The 26511-nt window shown below is 48.6% G+C and overlaps 2 protein-coding genes and 1 long non-coding RNA gene across 4 annotated transcripts in view; 1 reads left to right on the top strand and 2 right to left on the bottom strand.

Moving 5' to 3' along the window:
• The window catches only part of LOC138104424 (uncharacterized), a 42505-nt gene extending 30970 nt beyond the window's left edge, over positions 1–11535 (bottom strand). The window contains exon 1 of the long non-coding RNA XR_011148061.1: positions 11238–11535. This is a non-coding gene — a long non-coding RNA (uncharacterized lncRNA). The remainder of the gene's footprint in view (positions 1–11237) is intronic.
• NINJ2 (ninjurin 2) overlaps positions 1–18376 on the top strand; it is a 47400-nt gene extending 29024 nt beyond the window's left edge. For both annotated transcript variants that reach the window (XM_069003696.1, XM_069003697.1), the window contains exons 2-4: positions 13246–13477; positions 14757–14941; positions 15821–18376. In XM_069003696.1, coding sequence (XP_068859797.1) covers positions 13246–13477; positions 14757–14920 — 396 coding nt within the window. In that variant the 3' untranslated portion in view covers positions 14921–14941; positions 15821–18376. The remainder of the gene's footprint in view (positions 1–13245; positions 13478–14756; positions 14942–15820) is intronic.
• A 71-nt stretch (positions 18377–18447) lies between these two features.
• The window catches only part of B4GALNT3 (beta-1,4-N-acetyl-galactosaminyltransferase 3), a 64433-nt gene continuing 56369 nt past the window's right edge, over positions 18448–26511 (bottom strand). Inside the window, exons 15-20 of the mRNA XM_069003695.1 lie at positions 25944–26242; positions 25402–25555; positions 24642–24714; positions 24035–24188; positions 23180–23306; positions 18448–22393 (exon numbers count right to left, since the gene is read on the bottom strand). Of these exons, the coding sequence (XP_068859796.1) occupies positions 22285–22393; positions 23180–23306; positions 24035–24188; positions 24642–24714; positions 25402–25555; positions 25944–26242 (916 nt within the window). The 3' untranslated portion in view covers positions 18448–22284. The remainder of the gene's footprint in view (positions 22394–23179; positions 23307–24034; positions 24189–24641; positions 24715–25401; positions 25556–25943; positions 26243–26511) is intronic.

The raw sequence follows: 26511 nt of genomic DNA on the forward strand, positions 1-26511 counted from the left end.
AAAACTTTTGCTAGGAAAGAACTTATCATGGGTTGTGGCTTTTCCACATGTCTATGGCACCAAAGATAATAGCTTTTCCTGCAAACTTCACCCAGGATGAATTGTGAATCAGGGTACATGAACCACCTGCCAAACCCTGCAGTGGTAAGAGAATACAAGTGCAAAAGTGCAGGTGCCTGCATGGCAGCAGCTGGAGCAGAGCTGACAGCACAGCTGGAGACAACAACCACTCCTGAACTCTTTCCTGGCCTGGGTGCTTCGGCTCCCTTTCCACATTAAGATGTGACACAGCTGAGTGATGTGACCTCCACAGCAGCTCTGGCTGACAATCTGAGCTCCCTTGGCTTGTCAGCAGTGATAATTTCATTCCGTTTGGGCATCCATACTTGCTGCTATGATCTCAGACACCACTAACTACTCTCACAACTACCAGGGGTGTCCAATAACCAAGTTGTAGTTCTAGATTTATCTTATCTTGGGGGGGGGAGGGGGTGGTTTTGGTCTTTTGGGGGATTTTTTTCCCCTGCAATGTACCGATGTGACATTCTGCCTCCAGAAGACAATTCTGTTATCAGCAAGGATACTGAACAGGGAAACTCCTTGTTTGAGATTAATTCAAGGAAACTGATTCAAAGGCATTGTTTTGCTTGTCAAAGCAAGAACAGCTTCAGCTGAACTGGGCTCTAATTCTCTTATTTTATTTTTACAGTCTAATTAAATTAATCTTAATTAATTACACTAGAGAAGATTGCCTCAAACCCGCACAAATGCTGAAAGTGTGCCAAATCCAAAGCCAATAGGAGTTATTAATCAGCACCCTCGGACAGACAGCCACACCCCTGGGCTGCCCACTGAATTCCAGCTCCTATTTCCCACAGGAGGTCAGTGGATCTTTCCTCCCCACGGCTTTCAGTAGGAACACAGCTGGCCATCGAGTCAGGCACACATCAAACAGGTCCCTGGATGAAAATAATTGCAGGCAAAAGGCCATTCCACAGCCATTTGCTTAATTGTTGCTTTGGCTTCCCCGATGCAAAGCACTTCCTGTGGCACTTCACAAATGTCAGCATAATGAAGCTTGGAGTTTATTTCCATCCACCTCCTTTCAGGTGACTAGTAAGGCCTCAGACAGCACAGTTTTCCAGAGAGCAGTATTTTCCTGCGTTGCTGCCTGGAACAGCCGCCTAAGCAAGGTATTGTGGCTGAGAAGTTCCCACTGGTTACACCAGAAGTTCCAGCCCTGTCAGGCTCATTGAAAGGATCAACATCTAGCTTAATGGTTAGGAGAGATCTCTGTTAATTTTGAAGTGGGAGATTTATGAATCAGTTATGCTTCCATGAGTCTGGAACGCTGCATGGGTAACAGCAACAAGGTCTGATGTCCTGCTGCTGTGATGGGAGACAAACACATCCAGGACACCTTGGCTCCACTGGCCAGGCAGGAACCAGGCACCTGATCTCCCTCCCCACACATCTGCTGCTTGCAGAGCCTTCTCACAAGCCAACTTCAGCCACATGTGCTTTCTTAGTGACCCCTGAATGCTTACTAGCTCCTTTCTAGTCAATAATCTAGAAAGTCCTCAATACTTCTGGAAGCATCAAGCACCATCCTCTGGCTCACTTCAGTGGTCTAATCTTGAGATGTGGTACCCTAGGCCTTTTTGTCTGTGACTTGGGGTAGAAAGCGATGGTGTGGGTTCCTTTTCCTGCCAGATCTGAGACAAGCAGATCTTCACCATTTAAGGCTATACAGGAACACTTCTTTCACAGCACAATTGCTCTAAATCATTGCTTTAAAAAGTGAAATAGGAGAATGAAGTTTTGCTTGCTTGCATTCTGTGCACTGTCAGCAAGTGAGCTTGCACAGAATTTAGGCTAAGGCCGATTTTATTTCTAAACCACTCTCTAATCTGATCTTTAATATTCCTTTTACATAAAACTAAAGAGCCACAGTATCAGCTGCATGAGAAACAGCCCAAAATATAAAACCTCTCCAAGCCCTACTGCAGTGTCCTTCCTGCAGTGCAGGAAAGAAAAATTGAAGACTTCAGGGGGCTAAAATTGACATTCAGGACATGTAATGTTAAAGCAGGAGAGACAGTTTTAACTGAGGAGAAATTTTATGGGAAGAATGTGTCACATGGTTTGTATCCAACATTCAAAGGAACACAATCTAGGGCTACAACAACCATTAAAAAAATATATCAGATTTAATAAGGGCCAGTTTTACATGCATGATCAACTTCTGAAGTAGCTCTTTTTACAGAGCTCTCCTCCCAGCTTTGTTGTAAACATTATTCACTGTTACCTTCCAGTCACAACTTAGTCCAGGGCCTTGTGTATTAGTTCAAATGCAATACAAAAGCATAAAATTAAAACAAAATTAAAATTTAATAAATAATTAGTAGAAGGAAAATGAGAGAGAGCTCTGCAGTTGCTGCATTTCTTTTACTGTATGGATACTTCCAGCACTATCTTAAATGAGTTTTAGTAGCATCTTTGAAGACCAGAGAACTATGGTTTCTGAACCTTTGCCCTTAAGCTTCAATCCCTGCTGTGCAGCTGCTCAGAGAAGTTTCCAAATTATTCAATGCACTTTTGCAATACCTCCTAACCTAGAATGCCTGTCTAGAAGGCATATAACCCTTTTTCGTCAGTTATATCCAAACTCAAAATCCACTGGAAAAAAAAAATTGTTAGTATACTAGCAGAGGCACAGGATAACAAAGAATCTTAAAGGTGATGCTTTCAAGGCCACACTCTTGGAGTATAATTTAATTTAACGTTGTGAACTTAGGCCAAAGATAAATGTTTTAATTGTTTAACTTCCTTTGAACTCAGTAGAAGTTGGACAGGGAGGTCCAAGTACCATTTTTCCAAAGTGGGGGATATTACTGCCCACCAGCTGTTTCAATTCTTGTCTCTGCCCAACAGTAATTCACAATTTATGTTTAAAGTACTGATACACCAATGGCCATTTTTATAACCCATTAAATCCCTGCCCTGAACTTAGCATGCCTAACTCTTACAGCACCATCAAGCTGGACTAGAGGATGGAAAGAAAAAGCAAAACCAATCTCATCCTATGAATCCTTCTGTCAATATAGCAAGCTATAAACCCAAACAACAGAATGACCCCACCCTTGAAAGAACTCCAGGAAGACAAGGAGAAGCCAAACTTAATATTTTTAATTACCAAGGAAAACCTTCCATTCCATAACCACCTTAAACCTCCCCCATGAGCTTTACTGTACTGTGTCCTAAGGCAGGGCCTTGGCCCAGCCTTCAAGTTATTAAACTCATATAAAGCAGCACAGCACTGGCTCCGCTAGTTCCTGATTTTCCTTCCAGATCCAGGGGTTTGAGTGCATGTTGTGCTGCCTCTTTCCTCTGCTCTGAACATAGGAAGGGCTCCCTTGGTAACCCAGTTAACAGTTAATATGCCTCATCCCACCATTTATCTGATCAAATAATTCCCCCCCTGCTTTTTTTTTTTTTTTTAGCTCAATAATCTATTCTCACATCTCCAGTTTTACAAACCTTTTCCTTTTTGTGTGTGTGCCTTTTGATGTGAGGCAATTCCATCTCAAGGTTTTGTCTGCTTCAGGTTTCTGTCTCATATGGCCAAAAATACAGGTTCTGGCACAAAACCCCATCTGGATTTTCCTGTTTTTTCAGTGTCACATAATTTCAGCTAACAGCAGAGAAACCTGAACATTTCCTGTGCACTATCATCTCCAAAACAATGTCTGTGTTCCCCCAAACAAAAGGCGCTGAATGTACCAATGAATGAGGAAAACTGGAAAGGAAGAGGCAGAGTGGGGGATTTTTTGGTTCCAGCAATGACTGAGGACTCAGCAAGCTGCAGTCTGAAGGAAGGGAGGTGATGCTGCATCTGTCAGAAAACTGGATCAGATTCTGGGTTGCTTCTGTTGCAGGCTGCCTGTGGGCTTGCTCCTAAGCAAGTTTGTGCCTGCCACAACAGGACACCCATGAAGCGATGAGGTGTCTGGGTGCCACTTGATTCTGGAAATGGAAGCATCCCCTCCTTGTGGGACATATCCCTGCCTCTGCAACTGAGATAACTCCTTCTTGACCTGAATTACAGTGGCAATTCCTCCTGAGAGATGAGAGGAGCAAAGAGCTCCTCTCTCATCTCACCTGCTTACAGTCTCAGAGTGACAAAAGCTCAACCTCAGCTGCTTAGAAGGGAGCACCTCTAGGTCTCTAAGGCATTTCACTGGGTGTTTTCCTCTGCTTTGTAGCTCCGAGCCTGCCAATGCTTCCCACAAGACTGGCAGGCCCTTTCAGAGCTACCACTGACATGTTCGAGAGCTGTCTTGCATAGATGAGCTCTCTCTTAGTTACCTTTTGGGAATGCCTGAGGAGGGGATGTGGCACCTCTCTGTGGCAGCTGTCCATGGCCAGTGGTGTGTGTGGCATGTGCACGTGAGGGACCAGAACCCCTGAGTCCCACTGCTTATGCATGCCGTGCCATCAGCTCTGTCAAAACCCTCAGCCATGCTCTTCCCTCTTTCCACCTGGATTCCCACAGCTTCCTTTCTGTGGAGAGCCACAAGCACTCAGAGGGTGGCCAGGGGCAGGTAAAGCCCAAAATCTGCAGATGAACCTGAGCTCCAGTGCCTTGCAGCGAGGTTTACCTGGGAAATGCTGCAAGATGCAAACCACCTTGGGAATGAGAAAATCACCTACCTGACTTCAGCAGCTTCAGGGGCTTCCCTGCATGACGAATTCAGTCCAGGTGGATTGTGTTCACAGCACAGGAACAGACTGCACTTCGACAGGAGATCTTACCTATCTCTCTCCTCCTACACGTCACCCATATGAGGATTCACATTAATTTACAGAGAGGGAAAACTAAAATCCAGAAAGAGCAACTAGGATGCCCTGAGGCACACAGCAAATGACAAATTAACCCTGGGCTACCTCACATGAAAAGCAGCATCAGGCCAGGGCTGGAGCAGTTCTAAATACAGTTACAGGTCACAAGGGACCATTGCTAGAGACTTGTCCCATTCTAAGATTTTTTTCTTGCACTCCTCAAACATCTGCTACAAACCACAGTCAGAGGGGAGCTGGACCTTTGGTCTGATCCAGTACAGCTGTTACTACGTTCCCTCAGTTTCAGAAATCAACCTGACCCCTCAACACTGGATACAAACACGCTTAGACTTGGAAGGAGTTCAGTTTTAGGACCTTGCTTTATGAGTGTTTTGTATTAAAATGATTTATATGAACACATTTGCTCTTTGGATCTGGCAGCAGCCTGCGATCAGACCCAGCTTTTCTTAATATTTTGGGCCGTAAGCCATCCAGCTTGGGGATTTATTCATCTTAACATGTTTAGCTTTGTAAGCACAATGCAGTAGTTACTGTTGTGCCTCCCGGCTGCTCTTCCATTTTTTATAAACTCATTTTCTCTGCTAACCTACTTTGAATTTTTTCTTCTAAAGCTGTTTTTAGTCTTCCCTTCTGCCCCTTTTCTTTTTACTCTTCCCCCGCCCCCTTTTTTTCCCCCCCCTTCCCCCAAAACACTGGGATAAAACACTAGTGATTTGAATAGGCTCCAGCTTCTATATCCTGACTTTGGAAATAATTGTTCCCACTAATCCTTTTGAGTGCACTCCCAGTTCCATATATACAAAGAGCTGTCCCCCACACACATAAACACACCTGATTGCTTCTGTTCAACAATCAGAGATCACATGCATCAGCACATTGTAGTTGTTGGTGCCAAGCAGTTCTTGAGCCCCAAACTCACAAACTGCTCCTGAGCTATGGATGGAGGCTCCTCCACCACTGCCAGCACCCTTCCCGCCTTCTCCTCATCCCAGCTACCTGGAAAAGAAGAATTATGTTGTATTGCAGCTCAGCCCTGCAGCCTGCCAGTCGATTCCTGGATCCCTTCAATTCAGTATCATAAATACACTTAACGAGGGAGTTTAATATAGATTTGGTAAGACAGTTACTTGAGTGATACATAATTTATGTTGCCCTGTAGCATAGGAAGCCTTGAGTGGCGTCAGAGGGAACAGATTCAAGAAACTCGCCAGACAGCAGCACGGAGTGCCAAAGGGGGAGAGGAGTGGGGGAGAACAGGGAGACAGCAACCCAGGAAGGGCGGTGCATGAAGCAGAAGAGCTGGATGGCAGGAAAAAGCGTGAAAGACAGACGAGGGAAAAGGCACAGGGCGAGAAAAGAATGGAAAAGGAGAGGATAAAGGAGGAGAGGAGGAGCTGAACTGAAGATGCAGACGGGCAGAGAGCGTCTGCGGGATGAATAAGAGATGAGGAGAAGCACGGAAAGGCAGAGATGAGGAGCAGGGCACGCACACGCGATGCGACAAGCAGGTCTCTGCAGGCTGCGGGTGCCGCAGCCGGGCGGGAGCGGAGCCGGCTCCGCGTCAGCCGCAGGGCAAGGGCACGCAGAGGCGCCCGGCCCTCTGGGCCCCGCTGGCCCGTGCCTCACCCCGCTGGCCCGCCAGGGCCGGCCCTCAGCCCCGCAGTGCTGCTGCCAGAACGCGAGGCGCGGCCTCCTCCAGGAGCTGCAGCGAGCGCCTCAGGCGCTCGCTGCAGCTCCTGGAGGAGGCCGCGCCTCAGGCAGCCTTGCTGCTGGCCAGCCGGGCGGGCTCTGCCGGCAGCGTCGCCCAGCTGCACTCTCATCCTTCAGTGACAGTAGCGCCCTACTCCGGCAGCCCTCGGCTCGAGGGTCAGGGTCCTACATGCTGCACCGTGTCTCTGCCCACGAGACCTCACCAAGTCGGCTTGCAGGTGAGAGATGAGACACAGGAGGCAGACAAAGCAAATGGAGAGGCCAAGTTTGGTAGACCAGAGAACATGAACGGCGCTTGTCAAGCACACAGAATCCATGCCTGCCACTTGCCTAGGCTTCCACTTCTGAAGAGGCACTGGCTGCCAGCTCCTGGAAGTCACTTTTTGACTTCCAAACAGTTGGTCAATGAGCTCTCTGTTAAACTCACCAGTGACCTGTCACAGAACCTTAAGGACACCTCAGAGATAGGTCTCCATCAGGACCAGTCTGGTACATGGGGAGAGATACTAGGAAAGCATCTCTGATTTATTTTCTGGGATTTATGCAATAGGAACTGGAGGCAACACAACACTTGGCTCCGAGCAGGACCCCTGGTGAGCAGAACAGATGGCTATATTAAAAGGAAAAAAACCCTAAGCACAACTGGACTAGCCTAGAGCCTCCACACAGGCTGAGGAGGGGGGACTGGCCCTGAACACTCAGTTTTCCTTCTGCCTGCAGTACCCACGATGAGGTTTACTATTACTTCTGTTTATGGAAAGCAGCCAGGATACTTGCTGTTGTGCCAAACTGGAGAAAAACAGGCTTTGCCTCACCAAATTCACAATACAGTTAGTATTGACCAAAGTGCCCCTCGTGTGTCCCTTCTCTGGCACACGTGGGGCTGTGCACAGACCCATGTAAGACTCTGCCAGGGAACCCCAGCCCATCAGGCGAGCAGGCGTCTGGTCATCGCTGCTCTTCCCGGTGCTGCTGCTCTCTGTGCCTGGGCGTCTAGGCTAAAAATATTTGTTCCCTTCACCCCAAGTGAAGTGGTCAGGAGCTGCAGGGAATGAGCTTCCCTGGTAAAGGACAGTAGCCAGTAACTGCGCCCTTAGAAGCGGAAGCACTGATTGAGAGCCCTCTGCTTTCTGCCCACGGCAAGGGGATTGTGCTCCTCTCCTACCCTGCAAGATGATGATGACTGTTGGGGTGCTTTAACCTTCACCAGCCAATGCTTACAAAGTATTTCTGAAGCTGCTGACTGGTCAATGCTGGGAAAACATTCCCTGGGTTTTCCCTGGTGCCTGATGCTGTGTGTGGCTGGCTGTTCATGGCCCAGCATAGCTCCGTAGCAGCCATCTCTGTGCTTACCCCTCTGAGTGCACAGCCTACATTTGTGTCTGTTTTCTTTGGCATTCTCCAGCGTTTCCCTTGGAAGTAATGGCCAGTCATACAGTTCCTACTCAGACATTGCCCTCTGACAGACTGCTCCCATAAAGATTATCATTCTCATACTTGTGAGCCTCATGCTGTTCCACTGCCTCTTGCAGGCTGTTCTCCCTGGGGACAGAGTCACAAAACCCACAAAGCACACAGAGATTTGCAATTAGATCTGCTCTCATTTTTTTTTCCCCCTAATCTGAAAAGTGTGACAAGTAAACTGCAGGTTTTGTAGAAATTGTCCAAGAAAATTTAGAAAAGCTTTATGCTCCCCTTGACCCAAAATCTGCCAGCTTTGAAAGAAATATTTAGATGAAGCTCCTCCAAAAGTTTACAGAAGAAAGTAGCTATTTCTTGTAAAAATAAATGCATGAAAACCCCAAAGAATTTCTCTCAAAAATTAATTTTAGTGGAAATTCTTTGGGTAGTTACAGTGAGCTGTGGAGCTCAGCATACCCTCTGGTACCAGAGCCTGGTTTCACAGGCCTAGGGACCTGAGAGCTCCCTACAGCAAAACCAGAGGACAAGTTGAGAAAGAAAGAAATAAAAGAAAAACTCCATTATTTCCTCACCACCACTCGTGGTGATACTCATCCTTCTTTGCATAAGAATTCCTACAAAAGTTAAAAATAACAATAGAAGTGGGAGTTAAATATTTGTGTGCATGTGCACACTTCGAGTAAGAATCAAGCCTCCAACTTAAAAAAACATAGATGGGTGCCTCACTCAGTCCCTGAGGTGATCTGTGTTGCTGTGCCACACTTACACAAGAGAAAAAGGAAAAGGGAATTTGCCTGAGGTCAGACTGAAGCCAGCAGGGTCTTTGCAGGGAAAGAGGCTGTTTCATATGGAAACATCCAGAAATGAGACACAGGAAAGTAGCTCCAGCACCAGTTCATCCAGTATGGCTGGGATGGAATTTTTCAGGTCCTAATCTCCCTACTCTTAGAGAGTGGGCAATAGTGAGAGAGCCCCTTTGGGAAAGTGCTGTTTCCAGCAGATGTCCTGGCTCTGCTACAATGCTTTTAAGATGAGCTTGGTGTCTGACTGCCAGATCCAGCTCTTTGACATGTTACAGAGAAGAAAAGGCAGTGATCTCCACTTTCCTAGGAGGAACCCTTTCAAAGTGACTAGAAAGGCACCAGCTCTAGCCTGATGACATAAATCATTTTGGTGAGCCTTCAGGTATGTCCTGTGACTCCACTAGGGCTCTGTTTGCCAAAAGGGAACCATTTAATCTCTTCAGTGATACCACACAACCTCCCACAGCTGTCTGGGCAATCCTACAGGGAAACCCAAGTTGCTTGTGAATCAGCTCCTGAGCTGCAGCAGTTTACAGGACTGAACTTTAAAGAAAGCAAAAGCAGAAATGGTCTTTGGAAAGCTGTGTGTACATTCTGGCAGCTCAAAAAAAAGCGTCACAGCCATGCATTCACACCCCACAAACAGTGGTTCACTGGTGACAGTTATGGCACAGGCATCCCAAGCAAATCCATCCTCCAGCATTAATCCAAATGCCAGGTCTCCGAAGAGTCCTGGTTTGTTTAAGCTTCTCCTTATTCAAGACGTCAGGCTTCCATTCATAGCTGCTGGACTAGATGGAACACTGAGGGCCAAATCCATAAAAAACCTGGATCTCTGTAACTTTTCCTTGCATCATAAGGAGTCACGTGTGCCATGTGCTGGAGTGTGTCAAGAGAAGGGCCAGGAAGGTGGTGAAAGGACCAGAGCACAAATCTGATGAGGAGTAGCTGAGGGAGCTGGGGGTGCTCAGCCTGGAGAAGAGGAGGCTCAGGAGGGACCTTATTGCTCTCTACAGCTGCCTGAAAGGAGAGTATAGCCAGGTGGGCACTTGGGGGCTGCCCATCACAAGCTGCCCAAATTCAGGTTTAGTGTCCGACTTTCATCATCCATTATCCTTTTGGAGATCCTTCTGGATCTGCCTGGACTGACAGAACTTGGAATCTGGAGTCGCACCTTTCCTATTGTGAAGGTTTCCCAGTTCCAGTTACTCCACATGGGAGAGCAGCACCTGCCTGTGTTTTCATGTCCCAGATGGGAACATGCCATCACACTCATCCATGTGAGAAAAGCCCACGTCAAACTGTCTGTTTTCAATGCCTGATCATCTGGGACACAGAGCTCAGGACGGTGCAACACTGCCCCATTTCACCCTCCAGGTAAAGGAACGTGAGGGCAGCTCAAAAGAAGGATGTGTTTTCATTCAATAAGACCTCCTGACTTGCTTTATTTTTCTCCACGTAAGCCACCAGAAACAGATGTCTCAGCCTCCTGGTACCAGGCACTCATTTAACAGCAGCTCTGCCCTGTTTGTACAGCGCCCTTGTTCTCACACCCTTAACTCATCATTACACAGAGATAAACTATCAATGCTCAGCCTTGTGATGCTGCAGGAGGGGGGCTGATTCTTCAGGAATAAGGAAAACAGCACATGAGAGGAATCAAATTGCCAACCTTGCACCATTTGGCATTGGTTCCTCTCTGTTTCAGCAGGATCACATTTTTAAGCCACCTGAGGGGGAGCAGTCCCTCGACACAGGTTTCTAAAATGCAGTCACAGAACCTGACCTTTTGGTGGCCTCCTTTCCTCAAGATGCCTCTACTCTGCCCCCAACACCACACTGTAATGTTTGAGTCTCAAACATCTACACACTGCCTTGGAGTTTTTACCAGTTCTTTGGACTTCTACATTTACGTCCTTCCAGTATCTTTTACCTTCTACCCTGCACAGCAAGAGATACAGGCTTTGCAGAGGAGGCACATAACCACAGGAATGCCACTGTCAGAAACTGTAACAGTTAAATGCTTTGAGCTAGTGTATTAAAAAAACGCAAGCAAACCAAAAGCCCTTTCCTACCCCAAGCTTGTCCCTTGATAGGGATCACAGTTCACAACAGACACAGCCTTTCCCACTCACCTTTCTCACACATCTTTGTCACATCAGGGTGACCACTGGACCGGGGCCACAACCCCCTTCCAAAACGCAGCCCCAGTTTCAGCATCAGGCACACCCCCCCACACACTGCTCTCCCAGGATCACTGGCTGGGTTCATGCTCTCCCAACACAAAGAAAGCCACTCTTGTCCAGGGTTGCACACAGAGACCCAAGGTCACAGCATAACACACGAGCCATGACCCTTCCCTGGTGACCTGCCTGGAGCATGGAGGAAAGATTACATTTCCTACTTTATCAGGTACAAAAGGAGCAAAACAGAACTTACCATTTGATGTAGGCACTTCCAGTATGCACCCAAAGAAATCTCTTCCCCTTTCCTGAGCAAAAGAAAGGCCCAGGCTGGCCCTTAGCCCTGGTTTTAAAGGGCGTGCTGAGAGCAAGGCTGCTGGTCTCCACGGCACCTGACAGGGGGTTGATTACTCAGAACTGAAGCCTCTCTGATATATAGAAGGATTGCTTTTCTTTCTTTTTTAGAAGGAATAGCAGTGTATTGCAGATAGAGCTACATCTTTTGTAACTGTTGCCTTTGCAATTACCAGCTTATGATGCTCTGGGTGAATGCAAAACTATCATCCACTTTTCTTCTTTTATTTTTAACCACTTGGGTCAAGACAGCAACAGGTGAACTCACTTAGGCATGGATGGCTAAAAGCAGCCAAATTACCTACACCTTGTAATTAGGTTAAGGGCAACCAGCTGATTTGGCCTTTGTAAACAGCTGTTTCTTTCCACTGCCAAAAAAACCTGCCTGATTAATTAAGGTTAGGTATGATGGATCCCACCCCTTGTCTTGTTGCATTTTTGCATCAGTGCCTGATGTTTTGAAGAAATACTACCCTTGGTTTCAGAAACAAAACCATGAATCATTCCCTCTGCTCTAGCATCTTGTTGAAGACAGAAGCCAGCAAAAAGTGTTCAGAGGAGATATAAAGCCCAACCACTGACAGTCAGAGAAACATAGAATTGTTTGTGTTGGAAAAGACCTTTAAGATCATCAAGTCCAGTCATTAATCTAATACTGCCAAGGCCACCATTAATCCATGTCTCTAAGTGACACATCTGCATGTCTTCTGAATTCCTCCAGGGATGGTAACGCAACCATTTTGCTGGGTGGCCTGTTCCAGCGTCTGACAAGCCTTTTGTTGAAGAGAGATTTTTCCTAATGTCCAATCTAAACCTCCCCTGGTGCAACTTGAGGCCATTTCCTCTTGTTACTGTTGCTTGTCACTTGGGAGAAGGGACTGACCCCCAGCTGGCTACACCCTCCTTTCAGGGAGCGGTAGAGAGTGATAAGGTCCCTCCTGAGCCTCCTCCTCTCCAGGCTGAACACCTCCAGCTCCCTCAGCTGCTCCTCAGATCACTTACTCTGCAGACCCTTCCCCAGCTCCACTGCCCTTCTCTGGACTCACTCCAGCACCTCAAAGTCCCTCTTGATGGTGAAGGGACAAAAACTGAACCCAGGATTTGAGGTGCAGCCTCACCAGTGCCCAGCACAGGGGGATGATCCCTTCCCTGGTCCTGCTGGCCACACTATTTCTGATGCAGGCCAGGATGCCAGTGGCTGTCTTGGCCACCTGGGCACACTGATGGCTCATGTTCAGCCAGCATCTCCAGGTCCTTTTCCACCAGGCAGCCTTCCAGCCTCTCCTCCCCAAGTGTGTAGCGCTTCCTGGAGTTGCTGTGACCCAGGTGCAGGACCCAGCTCTTCATCTTGTTGAACCTCACACAAGTGGCCTCAGTCCACTGATCCAGCCCCTGCAGATTCCTCTGCAGAGCCTTTCTACCCCCCAGCAGGTCAACACTCCCACCCAGCTTGGTGTCGCCTGCAAACTGAGGGTGCACTCCATCCTCTCATCCACATCATTGGCAATGACATTAAATACAAAAGCCAACCCGAAGAGAAGATCTCTCTCTAATGCCCTGTAAGTTTGAGGCTTGTCTGTGTCCTGAAGGAAGAGAATTTAATATTCCTTGCAAAATCCCTGGCTTTTGGATAATCTACATTATTGTAACTCTGGACAAGCTCGTTTTCCACAAAAATACCCATTATTTTTTTAACCTTGCTGAGCTCTTGATCACCACAAGTATCTTGTGCCTACTAATACCACGAGGCGACTGTGAGGGGAAACTGGGTACTCTCAACACATTTAAAACATGCAGCTTTGACTCTTTCCCAGGCTTTCTAGATAAACCCCAGGGAGAAGACAGCATCCCATTGGACACAGATGTGTGTGTTGGTTTAGCAATGCATGTGATGCCTCCTGTCTCCCCAGGGCGTGAATCCTCACCTCCGGATCAACGGGCCGATGAACATCAACCACTACGCGACGAAGAAGAGCGTGGCAGAGAGCATGCTGGACGTGGCGCTCTTCATGGCCAATGTCACCCAGCTCAAAGCTGTGCTGGAGCAGGGCACATCCTTCCAGTACTATGCCACCCTCATTGTGCTCATCAGCATCTCCCTCTTCTTCCAGGTGATGATTGGGATTCTCCTTATCATCACTGGTAAGGTGGCCACCAAGGCGTGTGCACCCTCGCAGGGTGCTGCAGGGGCAGGGTACCCTGTGGCTTGGCTGGCATGGGGGTGGAAGGGAGAAGCCTCTTGCCCCAAACCATTCCCCTCCAGCTCCATCCAGGGCTGCGGGAGGGTTGAAGGTAGCTTGATGTGGGTGGTAGGGTGGTGGGTGGGTTGCTTTTCATTTGCACACCTCTGAGCACAACTGTTCCTTCACTTTCTCACTGCTGACCCCCTGTCCCAGTGAAACAGCTGGGGTTTGGCCAAGCTCGGCCTCTTGCTGCCCCTACTGCTATGTGCTCCTTCATGCAGCTCTTGCAGACACTACATTTTAGCTGTATTTTACATCTCACTTCATCTGGGGCTTAACAGAACAATTTAGGCAGAGCTATGCCCTATATTAACCTCACATTTAACTGATCCCACGGTTCTCCTAGTGCCCTACAGACAGTACATTAACACCAGCATTGGTTTGCCCAGTGCTCCATTTGATACAGGAGCTGCTGTATTTCAGTCTCCAATACATTCCCAGTGTCAAACCCCTGCAAAACGCTGCATTTCCTGTATATCCTACATGGGTTTTTATGGGGTACAGAGGACTGGAGGCTATGGGAAATCTGGAACGTGTTCCCTCCCCTGTCGCACACACCACAGCTTTTCCTGGTGATGGCTGGAGCCAGCTGGGAGGAGAAAGGGCACAAGGGACCACAACAAGGCTGCTGTTTGCATGGCTTATTGGCCAGACAGCCCTGGTAACCAGGGTATTCCTGAGTCCAAAGGGATCAACGTCCATGAGCCAGGACCAACCCCAGTCGTGTACCCAGGGCTGACAGCTGTGCCAGCACATATGTGACATCTGGGTGTCAAGGAGGGACTGGCCTCCCGGTCCAAGCAGAGCCCTGCTGCCCTTGTCTGCCATGTCCCACAGCCTGCCCTCACCACATCCCACGGCCATGCAGCCCTGGGGGGACCATGGCATGTGTCTGGCTGGTGTGCAGCAGTAACTTGCTGATTTAGGGTTGGCCCATTGTGGCCATGGCACCTCCATGGCAAAACAAAGATGAGCTTTTCTCTGCTCCATCCTTTTATGTCATCCTAGAGCAAGCTGTGGCTCCTGCAACATTCCTGTGACTATTCCCTCTGCTCTGTAGCCTCAGCACTCAGGGGCACCATGGGTATTTACCATAGGGGGAGGGGGAGGCTTGCAAGAGCTGGGGGACTTGGAGTCAGTCTGCAAACCCCTCTCTCTTTTTGCATTGTGTTTCACAGCTCGTTTGAACCTGAACGATATTGCAAAGCAACCCCGCCTGAATATACTCAACAATGCTGCCACAGCTCTCATCTTCATCACAGTCATCCTCAACATCTTCATCACAGCCTTCGGGGTGCAGAAGACTGGCCTCTACCCTACCAGGAATTTTGGACCTTATTAATTCATGGGGCAATGGACTCAGGTAAGAAAGGGTGAGCTCCCATGACTGCCAGCCCCAGTCTCAGAAAACATCTCCACTGCAAAGGGGGAAAAAGCAAAGCTGCACAAATTAACAAAGCCTTTCCAGAGGCACATTGCTGTCCCACAAAAACCTGCAGCCATTGAGCAAATTCCCTCAGAGGAGGAGGAGTTCTCCTCACTTGGTCTCTAAAGCAAGAACACCAAACATCCCAGTTGCTGGGACTTATCAGCAGCAAGTGGTTTTGGGAAGGCTGCAGAGTTCATGCTAGATACGAACAGCAGTTGTGGATGGGAGCTAAAGGTGGGGAGGAAAACCAGGTGTGTTCTGGGAGGAATCCAAAGATGGCAGCACTATCTGTGCAGAAGAAAAGCAAGGTGCTGGGTGAGAAGGGGGGGGGAAGAGCTCTTCACAACAGCCACTGTGGTTTGGCAGGGACTGTTTTAACCACCTAATGCTCATTTTCAAGGAAGCCCTGTAAATAAGAGTTCATCCAAATGCTTGGGTTCCCATGTCACATCAGTGAGGGAATGACATGTTCTTAAATCAAAGCACTTTAGCTCAAGAAGCAAAATTCACGTTTCTTGCTTACATGACCAGCAAAATGTAAACACAGTTTAAATGCCACACACCAGGGCAACGGCCAAGGAGAAGGCTCAACAGACACATGTGATGGTGAGGCCGGGTGCAAAGGCCAGAAGCCTCTCTAGAAACACTCCTGGTTTGGGATCCAGAAGGGGGCAGGTGCTGAAGAGCAGCACCCAATGTGTGTGGGGGCAGTTGTGGTGCCGAGGGACTCAGTGGCTGTGGCTGCTGCTTTCTGGCCACGCAGCACAGAGGAGCCTGAGGTGACCTTACCAGCATTTCTTGTCTTCCCTGCAGGATCTGAGCAGTGCAGCTGGAAGGGAAAGCTCTCCTCCACGTTTCCACTGACCTCAGCAGGAGCCCATCGACAAATCCAGAAAACTGGGTTAAACTTCAAAACTCTGTGTGTGTCATAGCACACTGGCCCCTTACTGTAATGCTTTTGCAGTTCTGAGGGGTGGGAACATCACCTTTCCAAGCTAGAGCAAACTTTGCAAGAGAAAACTGCAGGAACAGCAGCAGCTACGCATTTTAAAAGTGCAGTTCTGTAAATCTCTTTTATTATTTTTGCTGCCTGCTTCATACACTCAATATTGGCTCATTTGGTAGAGAAGACTGATTGATTTACTTTTTAGGCTAAATAAATAAGTCTGGCTTTTTTTGTGTCTCAAACATAAGTTTATGTCCTTAAAGCAATTCTATCTAGTAGTTTACCTCCCAAATGTAGGAATGAATTTCTCAAACTAAAAAAGAAGTTTTCCTAGGAGGACAGAATGGTGTGTGCACATGAAGATAGCTAGAACCAGTTCAAATGTTTTCCTGGTTGTTTAAAATTAAATGTGACATAGTTAAGAAAACAATCAGGTATTTCCAGCATTGGAATGTTAACAAGGACAGAAAATAGTTATTGTGGTCTGATGTCATCATCAGGGACCTTCCAGGAATGATGTCAGAATAGCCTGACAATATTTAGGAGAAAATGAAGAAACATTACACATAAGGGGACAGCCTAGGCTCATTGCCACAATGAAAAATCACGGTTGCATAGCATATTATTTTATTTTTAAAATTGCCATTATGGTTTAAAGTCTTATCATTAATATAAATGTTTTAAAATATATTTGGTTTATATTGACAGCTCTGGTAATTCTCTTGTATTATAACAATTTGTTTCCTTTAAAAAGACCCCTTTGAATTAATGAGTTTCCAGATTTTTATGAAAGAGTAAAAATTTTCGATCCTAAATTTTTTAACTCTATAGTCATGCTAAAAATGGTATTTTAATAGCCTCATGTAAGCCTATTTAAATAATTACATGCTCTTTTGATTATTAAATGATTTTTGCCATTGTACTGCAGAATCAGAGTTCAATAAGGACTTTTCATGTTGTATATCCTTGCCACCCCTGAGAGAGAATGTCATGAAAGCATCCTCACACCAGTCTTCAGGAGCTACTGGGAGTGTCTGACAGATACAGACAGACTTCATTTATACTCTGCATTTGACTTTACCACCCCAATTTTCTGTGTAAGTCACACGAGGTGCTTTTTTCTGAGAGGGTGTGAATGATCTTGCCCACGAAGGTGGTGGTAAGGCCATGGGCCAGCAGCAGCTTAGCACCTGAAACTGACAGGGACTTTTTTGAGCTGAAGGAAAGTTGCATAAAAAGGGGAGGGTGGAAAGTACCAGTTATGTATTTACCAGAACCTGAAGTGGCAAAGCTGAGCACAGTCTGGCCTCTGGTGAAGCAGACAGAGACTTGTCCCCCACTTGTTCTGGGGGATGACAGGTCTGGGGTGACTCTTGAGTTTGCTGCTTAACTGGGTCCTCAGTCTCTGCTGTGACTGGCAGCAAACAGGAGTGGATGTTTCTGGGAAGCCTCTTATCCTGCCTCCTCTAGAAAAATGCTTCACTGTAGAGGTAGCAAAATGAGTTGTAGGCACAGCGAAACCACAAGCCAAGGGCTCTCAGCCACTGCTGGCTGGCTGGGTTCATGGAAATGTAAAAAACTACGTATTCTGCGTGCAGACCCCAAACCCTAGGACTCATGGCTTCATGGAGCAAGGAAGCAAAGCAATTAGCATTGATAACTGAATGTAAAGAGAGGGAAAACAGAAAAGATTCAGCTGGGAAAGAAGCAGTGGAGGGAATTTCATTACCAGATCTTCATCATTGTTTCAGAGAGCAACTAGATTGGGTATGGCAGCATGTGAGGCCTGCATGAGCACAGAGGGCTTCCTGTCACTCATCCCAGGCAAGCAAAAGGCTGGCAGCACACTGGAATACTTTCCCTCCATCACCTTTAATATCAATTTCTTGTTACAGTGAAATCACACTGATTAGCAACCTTGGCTGCCTTTTCCCCTCTTCATGTGTGACTCCCATTGCTGCCAAGCTTTTGATACTCAAAGAACGCCCAGTTGAAGCGAAAATGGGCCAAAATTGAATCCAAAGAAGCAGGTGCAGTGAAAGAGCTGACCTCCCGTTTGTGTATGTAGGCTGTGCCAAGTACCAAGCTCAGGCCTAGGCTCTCACCTGTGGTCTTCTCCAGGAACTGTCCTCTGCTTGCCAGGAGGGTACCACTGTTTCCCACATTCTCTCATCACATCACACCCATGCTTTGCTGGAATGTGTATTTGTCCACTGTTTCCACCTTGTTTCACATGATATACCCATGTAGACAGCAAAAACCTGGTTTTTTGCCATCCCATTTTCTGCAGATCTGGAGGGGACTGAAGCAGGGCTCACTCTTGGCTAACCTTGCCCACTGCATCTCCCACCCACCTCTTGCTGGCTTGGGCAGAGAGTGATCTCTCTCTGGTGCTGGCTGTGCTTTCAGTTAATGAAGAGAGGAGCAACACCTGGTTTCTAATCCCTGCTGCACAGTGATGTGGGTGCAAAGTAACACACAGACAGAAGAGAGCTCTTGTAGGAAGACAATGTATTTATAAAACACGAGGGAGAATCTGTATATCCCCCAGCTCCAACAGAGAGGTGGCCCAGGAGTCGTCTTGAAGGCACAGAGCCACTTTAAGGCAGGTAACTCAAAGGGACAACTCAGATTTTCAACACAAGGCATCTGTATCTAAAAAACAATCAACTTCAGACATTTGTAGACAATGAGGAGAGATGTTCATACCGGCCAAACATCAAGACAATGATGAAACAAATCATATCATAATTTTCACACAATACACTTTGCTCAGATTAAAAGCCAGCCCTTCTTCATTCCCTTGCTGACCTGCAAAGCAAGCCCGAGCACCACAACTCAGTCCTGAAGACACAGTCACATTTGTAGGCAGAGCCCCCTTGCCCTGCACCTCACACTCGGTCGCCTGGACTCCCCAGCCTGGTCACATCCCACCCTGGGGAAGGTCTCTTGTGCAGCATGGTCCATCATCTCCCCAGCCACAGAGCTTCCAGAGCAGCTTGCTCCTGGCCTGGTGCAAGGAAAATCCTATGCAACTGACTTCCTCTGGCTGTCCAGGCGGGACACAGCCAGGATGCACATGAAGGCCAGAAACCCCAGCACAGCTTCCTAAAAAGATCCTGATGACAGAAATGTGACCAGCTGTTGAGGGGAGTCAGCTTCCTGGCCATGTCCTTTCACTGCATGGCTGAGGGATCCGCTCCTGCTGTGCTTCCTGCTCTCCCCCTCTTTGTGACTCTGTCTGGGGAGAAAAACTGCAGCTTGTTTTGGAAGAGGGGCAGCAGCCCCAGAGCGAAGCCCAGCACTGCTCCTGCAAGTTTTGCTGCTGGCCAGGAAACTGGGGACTGTGAGCTCCCTCCCTACAACCTGCAGTGAGGTCTCTGAGCATGTGGGCTGCAAGACAGGTTTTGTCCCCAAGGGCTCTCCAAGCTCCTCCATGGAGGCTGCCTGCTAGTGCCAATTAGTATTTAGTTTACTACTGCAATGCTTGGATACCAACTGAGAATTCCCACTGGAAGAGAAGAACATTTGAGATGGCAGCCTTGACAGTGGGGAAACTGGCCATCAGGAAACTGGACTGAAAACCAGTAACTCCTTACATCTCCACCAAGGAGTCCTCATGAGGTAGTTCTGCTTACCACTGGCCTGGGCTACAAGCTGTGAAGGAAGGAGTACATCACAGCTGAAAAATGGGGGCAAAATCCTCAAATTCTGCTGGCAGTGCTGCAGTGAGGGGTGCACCCTACTGTCCAGTCCACTCTTTGCTGGCTGTCCTCTGTGGTGGGGAAGAGGGGCTACTCAAGTCATTTAAGCCAAGTGAGTTACCTTCTGGATGCACCTAACTCTTGCCAGTGTCTGCAGGTGAATGCCAGCTGCTAACTTTAGGTGCTGCAGACCACATCCACAGCCAGATGTGAAAGCTCACGGTACAAGTAACTCTTGCTCCCTGTGCTTGACTTAGGGGCTGCCACCAAATCCAGCAGCTCTCCATCTGCAGACCGGGCACCATGCTGGTCCCAGCTTGATGGGGCCAGACAGCTGGGTCTGCTAACGCCTCGCTCGCCGTGTCCCGGCTCTCGCCCTCCCGACAGCCTCTCCCCATTCCACAGGGATTGCGTGACACAGCCAGCCTGGACAGGCTGTGCAGGCGCAGTCCTGGAGCCTGGAAAGCAGCTCACCTGCACACTCGTGGAGTTGTGCCTGTGTCTGAGGGAAGCACAGGCTCTGACATGCACCGAGAGCAGCACTGACACTGCACATTCCAGGCAGAAACAGAGCTTATTGCAACATTGCATCATGGGGTTCTGGTCTCCTAAACTCTTATAATACTTAAAAAAAAAAGTGTTGACTTTGTCTGCCTCTTCCCTCTCACCCCAACTGCAGTGATTTAATTTCTTAGGATCTGCATGGGTAAAGTGTTTTTCCTCAACAGGAAGACTACTCTGGCTTGGGCAGCTGGCTAAGGCTGCCTCCTCTGGGATATTCGGTGTCTCCATTCTGGCAAAGGCTCCACGGATTCAGAGACACAACCACCTCCTGTCTACTTCTCACCACAGCTGCACACTCACTGCACAGCAGAACTTTCTGGTATCTGGTTGACCTCATCTAAATCCATCAGTCACAAAACCCAGACTGATGCAAACAGATGATTTGACACGATTTCTATCTCACGTGCCAGAACCTGCAAGTTCAGTTTTCTACTGCAGTAGTGGAACTTGATGGACTTGCTGAGCATCGCAGACCCAATAATAAATGAATGCCTATTCTGAATTGGCATCTACTCCACCAGCAAAGAGCAAAAAAATCTAGTACCACGTCAGTTTTGCTGATATTCTGCACACGTCCAGTACTCCTTCCCAGCAACTCCCCAGAGAACTGGGCACCATGAGCAGCATCCTCTGTCACACTCTCCTCTCAAGCTTGAGACCAGTAGCAGCCTTTTCAGCATGGTATGGGGACACTGAAGCTCCAGTGTAAAGCATTGAGTGAGATGGGATTTCTGGGTTTATACAGTCTTCTAAAATGGCTACAGGGTAAAATAATCTTGCCTTACACTTACAGGAATTTTAGGGGATGAGACTTCCCTGTAGCACCAGGCCAGCTCTCTCCACAGTTCTTGCATCAGTGACAGCATGGGTTTGCCCATCCTTTTATTCACTCATCTGTCCTCACTGTTCGTTACACCCAGTGCATGTGCCAAGACCTGAGGCCACCTCCTCCATACCAGGCCAGAGCTCCCAGGGCTGCTCCAGAGATGAAGCACCAGCAGCTGTGCTGGTTCTTCAACCAAGAAGCCTGCTCTTGACATGAGAGTCAAGCTACGACAAGACCCAACTGTGAGGCCATAACTTATTAAATTAACTTTTAGATGCTGCATAAATGTACAGGATTTTGAGAGCTCTGTCTCCTCTTCTGACAAATCACAATATTTCAACTAATAAAATATTGCCACTTCTTCCCTGCTAGGATTTCCCTGATATCGTTAGGACAAACACACGTCTGTCAGATAAGGCTGCAAAGTTCCTCCTGAGATGCCCTGTTAGCTTCTCTGTACAGACCCTCCACTACCCTCAGGCAGTGGATCAATAATTCAGGTGAAATTGTAACATCACCCTTGCCACTCACCCAGCTACAGGCAAACGTGGCTCTTGTAAGGGAAATGTATTTGCATCTCCACCCATGGCCCATAATTTGCTCAACAGGAGCACAGTTCTTCCTAATGACCAAAGTGAAAAGCACAGAGAAACATCTAAGCACCAGCAGCCTGAAGTGCCTATCAGCTCCTCTGCATCCAGATTTCCTTGAACCAGCACATGGGCATGTGGGTGTAATACTGATCAGAGAACTTTGGTCCCCGGTCCAAAACCATGGACACTGGAGAGATGGCAAAAGAAAGGAAATGGGGATGGTTGTGGGTTCTTTTTTTTTTTTTTTTTCATTCAAGTATTGAATGAGAAGCTGCGTTGCTCTAAATAAACCATTCTGGGCTTAGCTGGGATTTATGTTTGTTTGGTGCAAGACTCAACAGGAAACAAGGCACCTCTCCCACTGTACCTTCCACCAGACTGCATGGCAGGAAATACAAGTCCTTCACTTGTCGACATCTCCCCCGCACGCCTTCCCAGCCACACATGGATCCCACATCTTGGATACGATGGCTCACAAGAGAGGCTCCCGCTCCACTAGCCTGATCATCCCTTCCTCAGCTATGCCATCCCATCAGAGGGCTCTGGAGGCAGAGGAAGAGTTTGGGCACTTGGCTGTGTGCCCCAGTAAAGTGCACATCTGGATGAGATGGTGGACAGCTGCTGAACAGCTCTGGGATTGAAGGCTACAGTGTCTTCACCTGGCGTCGGTTCCACATGCCCCTCTTCGAGTGAAACCAGTGGAAAAAGTTTCTCAGGGAGAGACGCTCCACTTCCAGCCCAGCCTGTAAGATCCTGGCAGAAAGAAGAGTAGACTTAGGGAAAATTTCATCACAAAGGTACTGAGGGACTCAGCCCCAGGAAAACTCTTAAGTTGTGCTATTGACAAGAGACTGCAAGCAAATTGGATAGTCCAGAAGAGCTCAGGGGCATCCCACATCCATAAGCAGGAATCTAACGACACTTTCTGAGTGTTTATGCACCCTTGAGGGCAGGACTGGTCAGGAGTGCCTGCATATGCCAAGACAGGAGGAAAGACAGCTGGCAGCACTGGATTGCAGTCAGTTGACAGAAAAGACAGGACAGGCCCCAAACCCTACGACTCCAAACCCAGAGGCCCAGGATTCGTGCAGCGGAGATCCCTCATCACAAAATCCTCAGAAATTTTAACTGTACCTAATGATCTTCAAATGCTCTCCACCATTTGGTCTTCAAGGCAATTCAATTGCTAAATGTTATATGGGAAATGTGAGGGACCCAGATTGTGCTCTGCACTGCTTGAAGAGGACAAAGTCTTCATGATCACCAGTGCCTGATCTGCATGAGACCAACCGGCAGTGTGGCTGGAAGGCAGCAGAAAATAGCTCTTCTCTTACTAGCAGCTGCAGCAGAGTGTTTTGTGTCTCCTCACCTACTAGGTTTGAGGTCAAGATTTGCTCAAAGACTCTCCCTCCCTGGCCAAGGTTATGGTGGCAGTAGTCATCTCAATCTCCTCAAATCCCCACTCCTGTGGTCATTGGTTCGCCAAGATCTGATGGGCTTCCCCTCCTGAGCACTTGAACAATGACAATGGATGCCTACCTGTCCAGGAGTTCCCAGTCCTCTCCACCCCAGCGGTCCCGAAACTCTTTTGTGTTCATGCCTCCGATTTTGTCCAGGTCAGACTTGTATATGCCCAGGAGACCAAACCCATTCACCTCCCAGTAGCCTGAGGAGAGCACAAAAGAGGCACAGCTTTGTTGGGGCTTTGAACCATTGATGGCTCCAGCAGAGCTGCTGGAGTGAGACTCAAGCTACCTTTAGCACAGTGTTGGCACCAGGGAGCAAACTCAGCACCAAAGCAGAGCCAACCATGCCAACCAGCTTTGGGAATGAGAAAGGCGTGTGGACAGACAGCGTGGTCTGTCCCGTCAACTTGTTAGCAGAGCCTCTCACATCTCCTGTCTGGCAACACAGCTCCTGGACTGTCCCAGCTTCCCAGGGTTGTCCCTGTGCCTGGATGGCTCAGGATGGCCACCTCTGTCTAAAGGAAATCCTATGCTAAGATGACCTGTGCCGCTTTTCTCCCTCCAGCTTGGCTTGGTTTCCTTCAGCCCTGGTCTACCAGCTCTCCTCAGGATAGGCTGTGCCCCCTAAGAAAAGAGAGATATGGACAGACAGGAATAAAGGAGGGTTTTTCCAAGGTCCTTAAATCCATAAAGAGCCCTAGGAAACAACATCAGACAAAGGGCTCTGCTAACTTTTTGATCTCCAATTCCAGGTACCTGATGCTGTTAAACCCCATCCTATGTCTAACACACACTCACGCAGTGGACCTAGAAGTACCTCAAGCTCCAGACCTTGACAGTGCCAGAAGAACAAATCTAGAGGAGGCAGGCACTTTCTTCTTTCCCCGTTTCCCAAAGTCTGAGCCGAAGAGGCTCCACACCCTCTTACCATCAGGCCACTGTGGGGACATCCCGCAGTGCAGCCTCATGACCATGGGTGCAAAGGCCATCTTGCCTTCCACGCAGTGCTTCCTGATTGAATCAATGACTCCAGCTGGGAAGTGGATGTGGAGGTCACACAGGAAGACAATGCTGTGCGGGTCCTGCAACCAATCATACCGGTTGGGAAAAAAACAGGTTGACTTTCAGTAAGTCTTTCTCGAGGGGCAGGAAGACAGAGATATGGGAGTCAAAGTCTCATTACTGAATCAGAAACTGAAATCCCAAGAGCTGGCAAAATGTCCATTGAGTGGGTGTTCAATGAGGAGTGTGAAATACCATGACTGTGGCCTGGCAGAGCCAGGATCACAAAGCTGCTGCTGCTGCTTTCCCTCCTGTCTGACAGTCCCAGCAGGTGGACAAGGATCAAACAAAGCACAGGCTCCTCAGAATAAAGAGACCCTTACTCTGGAAGGGCAGGAAACACACCTACATTTGAACTGGTCTGCTAGGCTACTCCCTTCCCCAAAATCCAGCGTGTTCAGTACCAAAGGCAGTGACAACACCAGATACATCCTGTAAACTTCCCTGTCCACCCCAAGGACCCCCTGACTCACCGTTACGAGGTCTATCCCCGCCTGCAGCCCGGCAGAACGCTCGAAATTGCCCGTCAGCTTCAGGTACCGATAGCTGGGGGTCAGAGGGGAAGGGGAAGTTCAGAGGCACAGGAAGCACCGCAGGCAGCGCTGCACCAGCACTGGGCTGTGGAGCTGCCCTGGCCCCGTGCACCCTCTGAAGCAGAGGAAGCCTCTGCTGGGGGAACACACAGGCCCAGCACTGCTCCCAGTCCCAGTGTGCTCAAGAGAGTCTTGCCCCTGTACAGTGCCTAGCAAAACTCTTCTCAGCTCTAGCCCAGCTCTGTCCTAGGACTAGACCTGGAAACCCCTGGCACGTAACGGAAATGACTGGCCAAGGCTGTTTCAGATCAGAGTAGGGTCATTCCAGCAAGCAGAGGTCTCCACGTTCTCTGTCCCACTTCTCACAGCTTTCTTGTCTTTTCTGCCCTCCCCCTGCCCCATCACTGTGAGACTTGCTTTCTCTTCTCTCTCGCAGTCTTGAAAAAAGAGACAAATTCAACAATTTTGGCTGGAAGACTACACAAGGTATTGCCTTACACTTTTCTAAAACTGTTCCATGAAAATATGTGTATGCACACCGTAACAAAACCATATTCATGTGTATGTGCAAGGTCTGGATGGATGGAGTCTGGTTTTCCAGCTGCAGCAGGCTGTGGCTGGTCAACACAGAGACTCCCAGATGTGCTGTTTGCAGGCATACGTGTGTGAGTGGCTTTTTGTGACCAAGCAGTGCTCTCACCTGTGCAAGGTCGACCTTTTCAGAGCCTTCTCTACATCCATGTCATCACTGCTGTAGTCTGTGATGATGATGCTGAAGAAGGGATCCTTAGTGACTCGGAATAGCTCTTCCATGTCAGAGATGAACTGCAGCACCCAACGTGCCTGGTTTTTCACTAGTTGTAATGCAACACAGGGAGAATCAAAGCAAGCTGATTTCAATGGTGGTGTTTTTTCTCAACAGGCAAGGCTTCTTGCCTTCTGTTAAACCACAACAACCTTTCATGGATGATGAAATAGGCCCAGGCTGAAAACCTGGTCCAAAGAGCCAAGGAATCAGTGTGGGTTCTTTCCCACCATGTGACAGGGGTTTTCTCTGAGGTTACAAGCCATGGGTGCTTGGGCCCTACATTTCTGAGGGTATTTAACTTGGAGAGAACAGAAACTGGAAGTGACCCAAGTAAGGTGATTGAGACTGGCTCAGACCCACTGCCCAGGACTGCCCTCACGGGGACCGCCCACTGTGCCACCCCTCGATGTCCTGGGGAGGCAGGTCCCCCTTACCTGGCACCACAAAGTGAACCACGGCCCGGTGGTTCCAGGAGAATCCCTGGGGCCAGCACAGCTCTGGCTCGTTGGCCGCAGCCATCAGATGCCGCCGGCGGCCCCATGCCAGGTTCCTCATCCTCCTCTCGTCCTCCTGGTCGCCGTCAGCGCCCTGCCAGCCCCGCGCAAAGACGTACTCGGAGAGGCGCACGAGCCGCCCCCCCTGCTCCCGCAGCTCCAGCTCCAGCAGGTAGCGGCTGCCCCGCATGCGGTCCTGGCGCTTCTCCACGTTCACGATGCGCTGCAGCTGGAAGCGCCTGCAGGAGACACGGCTGCCGTGGGCACGCCCTGCACACCAGCCCCCCTCTCCCACCTCCAGCCCTGCTGCGCTCCTTCCTCCAGGCCAGCACAACCTTTTTTGTCCCCGGCTTCCCCCTGCTTTGCTGCACTGATTCCAAAGTCCCATGGGAATGTTTAGCACCTGTTTCTCCTAAATCCACAAGCATGTGGGATAAGACCTGGTATTCCAGCCAAGAGAAAATATTTGGCAAGAGAAATGTAATAAAGGTGACACAGAAAATAACAA

The sequence above is a fragment of the Aphelocoma coerulescens genome, chromosome 1A, assembly GCF_041296385.1.
Source record: "Aphelocoma coerulescens isolate FSJ_1873_10779 chromosome 1A, UR_Acoe_1.0, whole genome shotgun sequence".
Classification (NCBI taxonomy): domain Eukaryota; kingdom Metazoa; phylum Chordata; class Aves; order Passeriformes; family Corvidae; genus Aphelocoma; species Aphelocoma coerulescens.